The following is a 14,925-nucleotide window of genomic DNA, read 5'->3' on the forward strand; positions in this document are numbered from 1 at the left end:
TCATCACTTACTAGAATCATAATACGATTTTGAAATAGATTCTAGAAAGAAAGCATCTAAAGAAATTGATAGCTTCATGGCTGTTAATTACCCGGTTACTTTTACAATTCAATCGATACTCATAATAGCTTATAAGGTATAGTTTTTTCTTAATCTTACAACAAATGCATCCATGTAAACTTCGGCGCTGATAAATAAATAGAAAAACAAAAAGTTGTAACTCAACAAGTTTTCTATAAGTAGTTTGATAAGCTGAATTTTCTCAGCGTACAAGCGATGGAGTATGCACTGGGCCGAGGAATGTTATATTGTCAGAATTATTGAGTTAGAGGCACGACTTTTTCCAGCTCGGATATTAAAATTTCATAAAGTTTCCCCGCTGTCTAGGGCTTATTCTTACATAAGAGCTTTGCTGCATAATATTAAGCTCGGTCGTACTAAATCTCTATTCTTCTGAAGAGTTTGTACCAAAGGATTAAAAAACAGACGTAAGCGGGAATTACTTATGTAAATGTTCTGTCCCTGCAAGATATTTTCGCATACAAAGGAGATGGACAAAGTTATGAGCAACTACGTTTTTAAATTAGGGATATATTTTCCCAACAGTGCTGTGGTATTTATAGTGTCTATATTTTTCAGTTTCTGCAAGGTGTAGTAATAGTGTTATTAGTTCTCTAGGCACTATTAACATTAACGTATATTGTTACTTTATGTACATGACACTAGCAAAGTGTTTATCAGAGTCGCAACTCAGAGCTAGTCTCTTATATCATTACCGTAAACTTTTTTGTACGAAAATATTCTGTTAAAAAATTTCTCCTGACGACATCAAAGCACAACAATAATGATGCAAGTAAGGATAAAAGTTTTGGAAAGAAATGGTAAAAGTAACAAGAAGATAAGAAGCCATGAGCATTGTAAGTGGAGCGAACAAGTTACGTAAAAGCAACGGACCGAACCAAACTTCGAACATACGTTCATACATACTTTTTACAGATTCCGAGATGAGATGGATAGCTTGCACGTAATATGTACTACAAATTAAATATACATAGAGTACGCGTTATGTATTATTATGTATGAACTAGTTAGTAGGAAGTTATTACGCCGTTTTGCATTGCGACTTCCTCTATTTACATTACTTAGTTCCATGTGCTAATATTGTAATTACTAATTTCAGGAAATTTGTAACTGCGCCAAGTGTTTTTCTTGATTTATGTGGCGCGTTCGACGCATTCTTTTGACATTAAATTATTATAATTGCCATAGGAGATAAAATGGCTAGATATCCTACTAGTTTTAGTAAATTGGTTGGAAAATTTAAGCTTTCCCTGATAATTGCGGGAGATAAGAGAAACTAGGTAGGTACGCTTTGAAAAAGAGACTAATAATTCAATAACAGCTCCAATAATATCTTTGGAATGATGACTTGTGCTACAGACCTTTTGTTTGAAGTTCCGTACAGTAGAATTAGAGAGCATGATAATACTTTCATGTATTTGCGCTGTAACGTCATGAACGACAATGTCAATCTTCAATTAGGTACTTATTGTGAGTACACAGATTCATGTATTTCGCGTTTCTCTGTACAACGTAACATCAGTAACAATGATGTCGGTGACATCACATTGTAATGGAAAATTGTTACTTATTGTAGTCCAAACCAAAATGATCATCGCACATTACTCGTGTCTGTTGACTACTGAGCCAAGTATTGTGTTGTTGAACAATAAAGCCATATTTCGACTATTGTGGTTTGCGAAAGCTAACACGCAGGTATTACTTCTATATGCGGTTTCGAAGAGACCGCTTAGACTCTGATTGAAGTCGTTATCTCCCACCAGTCGATTAGATTTGTTTGAAAATATCTTAACTCTCTATTCCTTACCTAGTTCTAGAGAGTGATCTTATATTTCAATGTCAATATATTTTTAGTTTGACTGCTTTTTGTATGAAATTTTTGAGAAATATGACGAAATTTAATTTAGGTATGAATGTTTTCTATAGTCCCTGGCTTAGCCTCTAATAGATTTCAAAGTTTTACTGAAGTAAAGGATATATAACGATTTGGCACCTAGAAAGATTTTAATGAAGTATTGTGTTGTGTCCAGATGCAAGCGGTGGCGGGTGGCGGGTGACGGCGGTGTCGCGAGAGCGGAGCGCGGTCGCGAGATGAGCGCGCTGAACGCGCTGGTGCCTCCGCTGTCCGCCGCCGAAGCGCTCTCCTCGCTGCTGTGGCAGCCGTACGAATGTCGCTCGCCGCCCCTCGCGCGCTCGCGCACGGATGGCGCGCTGGCGAGCGCGCGCGGCGAGGGGGGCGCGACGTGTGCGCCCCAGTCGCCGAACGGCGGTCGTCATGCGCGCGCGTCGTACCGCGCGATCACACCCCGCCACGAGATGCGGCTGCCCGTGCCGGCGCCCGGCCCGCTGCGCAAGTCGGACTCGGTCTCGGTGCGCGTTCCGGGCGAGCCGAGCCGACAAAACGTGTCCAGTGTGAACGTGAACATAGTGCAAGTGCAGGATGCACCGCCTGCTATTGTGCCTGGTGGTAATGTGAACAGTGCGGTGCAGACGGAGAGGGAGCGGAGTGTGGCGACTGCGGAGTGCCAGACCGAGGAGCCTGCGAGGCGGCGGCGAGTGCGCCGCGCGCGTGCGCCCCGGGTTCCAGAGCTGCTGGAGAACGTGCCGCCGCCGCCCTACAGCACGCTACCCCCGGCGCCTCCACCGCTGCCGCACCCGGTGCCGGTGCACCCTCCTCCAGCGGCGATCATACCGCCGCCGCACCCGCCAACGCACCGTTTCCCCTTCCAGCCAATCCCTCTCAGGTAAACATCTGGTACAAATCTATGTAATGAACGTTGACAATGGTCCGCTCAGAGTTGGTAAAAGTTTCAATGCTAGATGCACTAAAAGTGCTTCTGAGCAAGTGTGTACTTGTATTAGTAGCGAGCTGTACTATAAAACACAAGAATCAGATTAAGGCAAACTAAATACATAATTGACAAAATCTTGTAGTCGTTCGAGCGTATTCTTCGCGTGCGTTTCAAAGAGTCGCGCGCGTGCGTTGAAGTCTTTTGTTAAAGCTGTGACTTTTTTATGTAACTCAACTAATTACACAAGAAGTAAATGTGAATGAGTTGTAATAATGGTGAATGTCTCTCACATGGTCCGAAACTAAAGTATATGATTGTAAACTATTATTACGTAAACGTTTTGATAACTTTGTTCACGTCGTTAAAACAAATGGCTTTTTAAAAAGCATGAGCTGCATATCTTCGTTTTCGCGTTTCTATTTTTATAATCTAGACTTTATTTGGATTAAGTCGCGAACAGAAAGTTGTGATCAAAAGTGGAGCGTCGACGATGGCCTTGGAAATGAAAGCTGAGAACACTTTTCTATTCAATATGTCACGAACGATAAATTAAGGATATTGACAATTTAAGTAACATTTTGCACCACTTTTAGATACATTTACATAACTAGTTACTGCTACCGGACTTTCGTGAAAACGCACGGACAACCTTCCTTGTGTTCGAAAATAATCGAATTCTAAAGCTACGTACCTACTTATGTAAATCTTCAACATCGACATAATCAAAACATTATTCACTAGCGCCAAGGGATCTTTAATCATTGGAAATCATGACGACCTCAAATCGCATTTTATTTTCTCCAATCTCTCTCATAATCGTGGCACTTACACCCACCATCGGCTCACTTTATATTGGATAACTGCAAGATAATAAGGATGCTGCAATAGATGCCGAACGAGCTACAAGTATAATATCGTTCCCAATAACATTTAGCGTAGGCGATATCCTGAGGATACGAGTGGAAGTTACTTAATCAATCGTCTTCTTGAGCTATTGAAGTCTATTACATAAATACTTATAACAGAATATAAAAGGGGTAACTTTCTTCGCTTGTTACCTGCCTGGATCGCCTGTTTATTAAGGTTTACAATTTTTTACTTAAGTTTCTCAAAAGTTTATGGCTGATTGTGTATTGCCTAATAAATTCTACAGTCATATTTCTACTTTTCTGTCCTTTTTTTGTTTAGTGCGGTCTTCTGTTTCCAATTTTGTCAGACAATGCATTAATTACTATATCCAAAGAGGAGATTTGTTCAAGATCTCTCAAAATGTGTCTCAATTGCTACTTGTAGCAGTCCTTATCTTTATATCAAATACATAGCATAGTTCTCTATTAGTCGAGATTACTCTGTGTGATCTGCAGTGCATCTCGTAATCCCTCTTCTGGGAATTACGGTACTGAGTGGAAATCTATGGATGCAGTGATTTGATTGTTCTAATTACTCTCATCAATGGAAGCGTACTCGATTAGAGAGTAAATACGTCCTGAATACCTTACAGTAGTATAATGTATTATATATAGTAATATAAAAAAAAAACTTTAGTTTTTGGTGCAACTTTCTAAGTTCTAATAAATCAATGGCGATTTTTTTTTTATTTTCCCTATGGCAAAGGCATAGCAGATAGTCAAGGTGTTATAACGTCAATCTATCGATTCATAAGAATAGAAATTGACGTCAATCGACATAGTTGCTATAACATCTATTGTGATACATTGTTGATCTAAGTCAATCAGTGGGATCAATCGCCGACCAATTAGTGTGGTAACACTTGAAAATCTGCTAAATCTAAAAAAATGTGACTCATCTCTAATTTATTGTAGTAGCATTTTTAGTAGTTGCATATATTAATTTGTTTAAAATGTAAGCTAATCTAATTAATTATACGACACAAATACATAAATGAACATGTATACAGATAAATTGTATACATATGTATTTGTTACACATTAGAGGTGCGCAGTTGTTTTTTGTAATTGAAATTGTTTTGGTCATGCAACATTCTGTAATGGCCGCTAACTGGGGTGGCCTCGTTATGTAACAATATTTACACATACACAAGGTTACTTGAAACTGTTTTAAGGATTCTTCAACACTAAGTTTGAGGGTCTTTTATTAATATTGTTAATAGTGCAAACACTTATCATAAGTATGTATAGTTTTAAACTTTCTGATGACACGAAATGTAGTCGGCGCGTTAATAATATTAAACATTATTGCAACGAAACCATTTTACTACTGTTAGTTACGTCGTTTTTATAGCTACCTATATTTTAATTTGTTGTTGCAAAGAAAGGTAAATAAGGAGAAAAATATCTTTTATGATATAACCCTACCTACTATTTATATACCTCTATTTATATAGACATTAATTATTTAAAATGTAATTTTGACTTTGCTTTTTCCTGTACTTATCTTGTTCTCAGAATTGTAGTCCCACACTTGCACTTTAAGCACTGGTATTTCTTAGAATAATATTAATATTTAATATTATTTAAATAAACAACATTAAAATAACAATCACTCGTATACCAAAGTCCATGAACAATTCCTTTTACGTTCTAATTATAATTATTAAACAATACAATAATACAAACATATTTTTTAAGTAAGTTTTTAAAGAGGAAATGAGGTCGGATATTAAACAGATTCATTAGCATTAGGTAGACAAAATAAAGAAAAAAGAAGTCGTAGTTTGAACGCGAGTTTATTAAGTTAGAAGTGAGATAGTGTAGTGGCCGACTGAAACAGGTTTTAAGGCTGGCCACATGGTGGAAAGTGGCATAGAGGTTGAGCTCGCTGTCTTGTACCGTGTTAAACAACTATACAGCGCTGCGGATAAGTCATGTTTTTAAGCTTAAACAGCTCTGTTTCAAAATTTCTTTGGTATGACCCTGAAAATGCACATCAAAATATAAAGTTGAAGTAATTAGTAATGACTACGAAGAAAATAATGAAGTACCTAATATATTTTCAAAAAGTATTTTTTAGATAACAACATATATTCTGTGAATCCTTAAATAATTTCCGTATTTTTTTTAAACCTGTTTGTTATACTTACCTTATTTGTTGTACCTAGGTAAAAGTTCTAAAACTATACAATTCTAAAATCTAAATATAACTCAATAGTCTGTAATTTTCAGACAACGTTTTACGACTAAAGTAGGTATCACAAATTGATATTTGATGTCAGCTTACATCTAGACAGGCAACGATATATTATTTACCTGAAGATATTACATCAGACCCGGTTTATTTTTATGTTTGATCCTTTTTGTTATTGAAATGTCTTATACAGGTCTGGGATCTGAATTTCAAATCCCAGGTCGGGAGATGTAGATTAGGGATTTTCTTCAACAAAAAATGTCTTCGTAAACGACTGCTGCGAAGGCACCATTTACTTAAAAACCGTCATCAGTAAACTACTCTCTAGGGTGAAATTACGTAGATTTCTGGTCGTTACTGTAATTAAGATTGAAAATTCTTATTTTATTTTCACAAATTGCTACATTTATTTTTTATGAACTTATCTGGCGTTCGTTTGTGGTTTTCTCTGCCTATTATTTTATTTGATTTTATAAAAACATGCCCAGTAAATCATTATATGTTTGAGAAAACGTAGCGTATTGCCAAACATCTTTCTTCCACGAGTGAAACCGCAGTCGTGAAATAAAAAGTTGTGGTTAATAGAAACATTTATTACATAAATGGCAACAAGTAACATTTAGAATAACACTTAAACACTCGTTACAATCGATTAGAGAACGTCGATAAACTAATACATAGTATCGATTGCTTTCGATCAACGTTTTATCGATTGCACACTCCACCCGGCCCAGTTACGAGATACGAGTGTTCGAATAAACCGCTTAATTGTATCAAATGTATTTGGAACTCGAAACATTTGTTCGTTCGTGATAAGGAGTTAAGTAAGCGCTTTTTTACTAGAATGTTTGTACAGTTATACGTATTCGTGTAATTTGATTGAGGTTTTCGTAATCTGTTTGATACATACATACGAACACGATACATGTTATGTTACTTAGAAAAAGCTGGTTAAAGAGCCAATTAAAAATCGCCAAGCAAGAGCAATCCTGGCCACCAAGAGCATTAAAACTTTGACTCTCAGACATGACATACAGCCTGGTTCGATACTGCAGATGAATCTAGATGTTTTTTTACTTTTTATTTTCGATCCCACTTGCCATACAGCGGCAGTTTTTCAAATTTCGCGCTTCAAAGAACTCTTCTCTCCGTAAGTCGTAAATCTGGAGTGGTCGGTGTGGTGTTATTCACTATCGCTGTGTATACTTTATTGGAACCATAAATTCTGAGTATCTATTTTCAATTGATTTACGGCCTGTTATCAGAATCGTTAATGACCAAATAACAGGATTGGCCAGACTTGTAAATAGAACGATTATTTAGATTACTAGGTTCCTATGAAATCTGTTTAGGCCGATGTTTCTCAACGTTCGACGTGAAATGAGTGATCTTATTGTAAACAATTGAATATTTATCTTGCGGTGTCGAGGAAATCCTATTTTGAGACTGGCAGTCTGGCATTATTAATGTAGGTGATCAACAATCGAATATAAATGAGTTGTAATGCCTCAGTTTCTTGTGTGTACAGTTTGTGTGTGTGCGTAATTGTGTCCCACATAGTAACAAGGTCCGTGTAGGTCGGTGGCGCACACGCTTCGATGTGGGCCGATGCATCTCTTGTACTGCGTTATACTTATACATACGTACGGAGGCAGGTACTCGTATCTTCACTTACGACTTACGGTATTTATCATTGTTCTCTGTCAATCAGTTAATTATGCGACTGGTTCTTTTAAAAATAAAAGTATGTTTTCTTAACGATGTATTTACAGTTACTTTAGTTTTAATGACGTTAATGATTTGGGCTAGTTTTTTGGATCATTTGTGAAACAGGACGATTTCCGTTTCTAGATCACATAAAGTATCTCGATTGCTGCTTGCGGATTCGTGGTTTTCAAGTTATTCGATTTCCTGTTGGGTTTTCTTGACAATATTCTGTCTTACTTTAATAATACCTAGTAACCTTGACAAATAATCTGACCACTTGTTACAAACAGACCTTGGTACTAGCTTAATTTAGTTTTTCAGTCAATTTTTTAGTTATTATAATATCATTTTCTGAGACATATCTTGTTTTTTTCAAGTCACTATTCAAACCAAATATCAGTACGTTAAAAACACGACACGTTTTTATCTGATTACAGTAATTCATAGAATTATATCTCACAAGATGCACCGTTGTCAATTGTGAACATCTGTTGTTAATGAGCTGTATAACAGGAATCGTACGACGAAGTGCATTCTAATATATTTTACAGATGGTCGCTTCGATCAGGTTTATGCAGGAATTTCTGGTTTTTAATTGCATTGTAAAACGTGTAGTTGTTGAACTTTAATGTATTTTATTGCTTGGCGCTTTCGTGTGGTGTTATTGATTGTTATGAAGATCTAAAATTATTTTCGCTTTGTGGCAAAGCGACTTTAGTAAAGAAATTTTATTAAATGTTATCTTTAGCAATTTACGACAGTCAACTGTTGTTTACATCTCATTATTTTCAAGATCAATATAACAGTTACGTTCCAAGAATTCCGTAGTAAATTCTAGGAGAGTCAAATCGTCAGAATGAATGAAATTCACTTGGACGTCGACCAACGGTTCGTATTATCGGTTCAAGTACTATGTCGCAAGCGAAATTTGCTTGCATTGAGGTAGATAGTAAACAGTACTGTCCTCCAAACGTGGTTTGTCGGTCAATATCGCTAGCTTACGAAATACCGACGCGTTTACGCATTGCGAGAAATGTACCTTCGTGTGCATCCGTGATACTTCGAATATGCTTCTGACATTGAGTTTCAACGTATACCTAACTGTTCGTTACTTATAACCTTGTTGCCTATTATTAATAATTATGATAGACAGTTCATATTACTTGCCAAATACCTCTTCATCCCAGATTATTAAAATTATGGGAAACGTTGCCAAAACGTTGATTAATTACTTCGATAAAGAAACCAAGTATTTCTGGCGAGTCGTCACTCCACGTGGCTGCTATTCCTAGATTCCTCACTTCCTTGAATGTTGAGCTTACAAATAAATAGTTGCACCTCGAGCGTTTCTGGCGTTGTGCCAACATCCTAATGGCTCGGGCCTCGCGCCAAAGCCGCCAGAAAATCATCGGTATTGGAAACTAAACTTGCGCCTCCAAGTGGATTTACTTAATGTTCACATCGACCGACTAACAATAACGTTTAGAAGGTTAGCTCTTTTTGTTGTTAATGTGTAAAGCCTTTCAACTTGTTCGTTTTTCGAATTGTATTTCAATTTCTTTGATTGTATCACAATAGCGGGTGTGTTTGGTGCTCGCCGCGCGGTGTGTTTATGGCTGGAGTGAGCTCGAGATTGTGTGGCCGCTTCGTGACCGGCCCGACTCGAACGGCCAATTACGAGCCGACTTCGGACGATGCTCGGCCCAGAGGCAATCCAATTTCCGAGTGCATTGTCCGTCTGTCTACACAAATCTTATGCCATCTTTAATGTTTAGTTGCAAACTCTATAACTCACATTTCGATTTATAGGTACATCGTTTCTAAATTATAAAATAGGAAGTTTGTTTTTTGTCTCATTGACCTACAAACGTTTATTTAAAATCACTAACATTTTATACAACCGCTATATCCTTTTTAAAGAGTAGTTTTGGTCCGTTACTATGACTGGGCGCTTTAAATAAATCTTAAAGCTACATTAAATAGTGGTAATAATAGATTTCTTAGTAAACGTACCTTGGCTAAAGCAGTAATTAACATAAAATTACAACGTAAACCTCATTTGAGATACATTGATGTTTATTATGTTTCCTAGTGGTTCAATAAAACGTTATTATACCTACCCAAGGTCTATGCCGTATCATCATAAATACACATACTTTACTATTTCTCTACATTTCTTATCAAGATTAAGAACAATAAGAAAATCCGACTATGTAGGTTATAGTCACGAGCAAGGTGACTGACTGAAAAGTTACTTGACACTGGGAAATAATAACATGCTTGTATTGTAATTTTTAGATTCGTGTACATTTTGATTGATAAGCAAAGCCTTGTTCAATTTTGGGACGTCCCGAATCTATATTTTAAATGTTTACTACGTTTTTTAAAACGTTTACTTTTCGACATAGGTGAGGTCGTGATATCAATGAACGACCCACATGTCGATTAAACAAATTATTATAGCATTAATTTGTTTAATCCCTTATGAATCATTATTTAACGGTCAACCAATACGCTTAGATCTCCACTCCATATATATATAAGAGAAAACTTCGTATGAAGAGAGTAAATATATTTACAATCCACTACCAGTCGATGCAAATAATATTTCAAAAGGAATTACTACTAAAACTAGAGCACTAGGTTATTATATGTTTTACTATTATACATATAAGTATAGTATATGTACTAACATGCAGTTTGCAACAGTCGTTAGTGGAACAATCTTGCGCAACTGAATACGAGTATTGTATTGAACAAGACTGATCTGAACGTGATTGAAGTCTCATGTTTCATAGCTAGTGATATGGTATAATTATACTATCTACATACACTAGCTAATTATTATTTACTATCATATAATGTCTCTCGAGGCGTTTGTATCAACACGAAAGGAAAAAAACGAATTTTCATTTAGTTTTCATCAATAAATAGATTGTAATGATAAAGGTTCATGTGACTAAGAAGCTACGAAGATTGTTCAAGTGGTTTTCAAAAATAGCTGCTAGTTAGTTTGTGCTAGGATTATTTTAAAAGTTAAAAAGATATTTTGTTGTTTGTTTTAACGGGCTGATCTCAAGATCTTCTTTTCCAATTTGGATAAATCGATTTTTTATCTCTAATAGCTAGGATTATCCCACAAAGCCGTAGAAAATAGTTAATTACAATTACTTGTAAGCGATGTCTAAAGCTATTTGTCTTATGATAAGCTTACAGCTTCACTTTCTTTAAAATATCGATGAGAAAACTTTTACGATTATGATTTTATTTAGTCGTTCGAAGTACAGTTATGTCGGATATCCTTGGTGATTATTGAGGTTACTTTATCATTGATACTGGTAATTATAATTAATAATTAAACTTAACAAGTTTGTTCCTTTACCTCGTTATTATAACTGGTTTCTTGATGTTTGAACCAAATCCGCTATCTAATCCTGATGTTTTCAATTTATGAAAATGACAAAATATGTTGCCATAAATATCTAACTCGCAATTTCAGAATGGTCTAGTGACTTTCAAACACGCTTATTTTTAATGGTGTATAACTTAAACAGTAAAAATACTAAAAGTAATTAACATCGCATAATTAAATACTATTTAATAATGCATTGAAATAACTTGCTTTACATTTGTTTTTTTTTTATATTTGCAATACATACCTATTGTTTACAACATTTTTCAAAGTATGCTAAAACTCCTATACTTACAAATAATTTTATTTTCGTTAAAGAAAACTAACTAAACGAATTTAATATCTCCTGTAAGTAGCTCAAGCAAACCGTTTCTTAATTCAATTTCGCCAAGTGGGTGGCAGTTTAGAATCCTGTCACTCTAACGACAGATAATCTGTAATCCTATTAGGTACTCGTAAATGCGGACAGGAATCACAACGTTTGAAATTATGCTTATCTTGTTATTGAGTATATTTGTGTCATAATACTGTATTACATGCTTAAAACAAAGAACTTGTAAAGATTTTTTTAAACAATATTAATATATTATATTTTAAAGACTCTATGACAATTTCGTTGAAAATAGACAAAAAATAAACACAAGTTTAACTTTTAATTGTCGGAAAACATACATATGTATGTAGGTTCTAAGGCTGAATATCATTGTTAGTTCCCTTAAAAGTTTTTGACATTCTTCAGCAGAATTCTGCCCAAATTATTCGTGACTATTTTGCGATGTGACTCTATCAGTGTAACTTAGTCAACGCTAATTGCAAAATACGCATTACAAATACCTGTGATATACGAACTTTGCGTAATTAATAGTTGCAGATTATACGGGTCTATTGAAACAATGCTGTCACATTGAACTATGCTATAAATTTTATTACCAGCTATGTTCATCCTTGACTTAGTTCCTCGACAATCTATGATTACAAATCACTGTAGTACTGCTCTACGTATGTGGTCTAAGCGGAGACGTACTACTGATCATGATAACTCAGATTCCTGAGTCCAAAATAGTATTATTGTGATTAGGCTTTTCTAAGTTCGGTTGGAATATCCTTAGCTAAATATACTTAATATACTTTCCAGTGGTCTAGTTGCGAGCTAAGTAATTGGTTTGCCCTTAATAATCAATCAATGGGTCAATATAACAATGCTAAAATATTGTATTTCGGTATACCTCTATCTCCGTTATACGGAGATGGCGGGATGACCTGGATGCGTTCTTGGATGGATGGCCAGACGCAACAATCGACCGAGGGGACTGAAAACTCAGGGGAGAGGCCTTTGCTCAGCAGTGGGACATAGAAACAGGCTAAATAAAAAAAAATACCTCTATCTACACTGGATAATTTATCTCTCTTTCTCTCTCTCTTTCTCTCTGTCTTTCTCTCTCTTTCTCTCTCTCTGTAATATTTGGTCTCTAATGCATGTCGAATTGAGAGATGTGTCGATGAAACATCCAACACTAGATACGGACTTGATATTGTATCAAAGCGTACAACTCAATACTCGTTACTATAAGTCTACGTCATAGAGCAAGGTGAAAGTGTCAGAGTCAAATGTCTTACGACGATACCTCTAGTACCAGTCAGAGCGAGTTGAAGCTTTGTCAACTGTAATTGAATTCACAGATGGAATTTGATTTGTACTGAATGCTACGAATCTGCATACATGCTTGTGCAATTAATGTTCTGTGATAGGTGATGAGGTTTTAAGTGCAACGAATCTCGTTATTAACGTTTCATCTACAATTAACATAAAGAACAAACAATTTGGCAGTCTGTCTACTTGGTACTTCTTCAGGGCTGTATTTCTTGATAGATTTAATATTTTTTTCTGATGAAAATTAAAAAGTTAATTATTATATTAAAATTCCGTTGCCTCCTTGACGGGGATATGGATGGGAACAATAGTGTTATAGTGTATAAAAAATTGTCCCTTGTAAGAAAGGAGATATAAAATGAAACCCTGTAATAGTCATCAGTCAGTACTAATCTAGAGACATGATAAATCTTGTTATTGATATATTTCTAGTAAAAGTATTTCCAAGCAAGCCGTGGGTGGTTAGTACATTTAGTATAAAGATAGATTATATCGAAGCGTACGTCCGTTTCCTTTCATACAAAATCTAGTAAGAGGCTTAAGATCATTATCGAATCCACCACCATTCACTGGCTAGATAATTTAGCAATATTTGAGTCTAATTATGTAGGTGCCTTATAATTAACTTCTAGTATTTACTAGTTACTTACAAAGTTAGAGCGAAAATATCTACTTTGGGATAAAATACTTATGAAACATAACATAAGTACAGACTAGGGACGAATAAAAACTTTAGTATCTAACAACTATTAATTTAGATAAACGCGGCAATGGTGTAAACAAAAAGGTCCTTTGGAGCTGGCTGATTTGCAAGGAAAACCATGCTAAATGCCATAATATCGTTGTTTCAAACATTTCACGTATCAACTGACCATACAATTTAGTCATCTAATATTCAGGTCCTGACATTATCACGTAACCGGGCGCTGTTACAAATTGCCGAAGTAGGGACCAGTCCCATGTGTAAAGTGTTTATTAGTTTTGTGAATTACGTGGATGTGTTTATGGCAATGTCGTCAGCTCTGTATTGCCTGAAGCACGCACAGTACGTTTCATTGCACGACTGATACTAATTGGAACTGTTGTGTCGTTGGACTGCGCACGCGATCCCAACATTTACATGAAAATGATCGTAACACGGAACGTCGCTAATGTTTTGTAATTTAATCAGTTGTCACTACTCACTGTCTTTGTTTTAGTACCATAATATTAACAGCTTTCGGTGAAATGAAATGTTTTATTTCGTTACCATCAATCCTTATCACTGTCAATTCTGGACACAGTTTCGAATCCTCTTAATTGATTTATATAATACGACTCTCGGATTAACACGATCATGCATTATTTACCTTCATTATTTTACATTATCATTTAATTTTACACGAACGAAGAGTGATATGGTCGCAAAATCAACAAGTAAATAATATATTTAACGCTTTATTGCGTTGATTGCGATGTTGTAATTTATTTTGATCTTACAATACATTGATTAAAATATATAATTGTAGGTATCGAGCCATGTCAATTAATAACAATACAGGTTCCATTAATCCATACTAATATTATAAATGCGAAAGTAACTCTGTCTGTCTGTCTGTCTGTCTGTCTGCTACTCAATCACGTCTAAACTACTGAACCAATTTGCATGAAATTTGGTATGGAGATATTTTGATACCCGAGAAAGGACATAGGCTACTTTTAATCCCGGGAAAATGACGCATTTCCCGGGAAAATTCAGAAAAATTCAACGAAGTCGCGAAAAATCAATATTATAATGACATTGAATTAACAAAATTCCGTTGCCATGGCAACTGTTTTAATGGCGGATATGTCTTAGCGCGACTTCGTTATACTAAGAGATATAAATAATTTTGAGAATATTTTTCATGAAAAAAAAAAGCATATTTTTTATCATCACGCTACGACCAATAGGAGCAGAGTAGGTAACAGTAAAAAGTGTTACAAAAACATGGAAAATTCTGACCCATTCTCTCTTATGTGACGCAAGCGAAGTTGCGCGGGTCAGCTAGTTTCAAAATAACAGTCTACATGTTTTAATTGTAATTTGGAATTGAATCTTTCATCTGCCAAAACTGCGGTCGCGGCTGTCACTCCCGTATAGGTCTTTTAAGCCACGAACGAAGATGTTACTTTGTAACAAACATTCCTCTATCTGA

The 14,925-nt window shown here is 35.7% G+C and overlaps 1 protein-coding gene across 1 annotated transcript in view; it reads left to right on the forward strand.

Annotated features, from left to right (window-relative positions):
- The window catches only part of LOC142974892 (uncharacterized), a 138,229-nt gene that overhangs the window by 39,307 nt on the left and 83,997 nt on the right, over positions 1-14,925 (forward strand). The window contains exon 2 of the mRNA XM_076117461.1: positions 2,112-2,825. Within this exon, the coding sequence (XP_075973576.1) occupies positions 2,173-2,825 (653 nt within the window). The 5' untranslated portion in view covers positions 2,112-2,172. The remainder of the gene's footprint in view (positions 1-2,111; positions 2,826-14,925) is intronic.

Source organism: Anticarsia gemmatalis, chromosome 8 (genome assembly GCF_050436995.1).
Source record: "Anticarsia gemmatalis isolate Benzon Research Colony breed Stoneville strain chromosome 8, ilAntGemm2 primary, whole genome shotgun sequence".
Classification (NCBI taxonomy): domain Eukaryota; kingdom Metazoa; phylum Arthropoda; class Insecta; order Lepidoptera; family Erebidae; genus Anticarsia; species Anticarsia gemmatalis.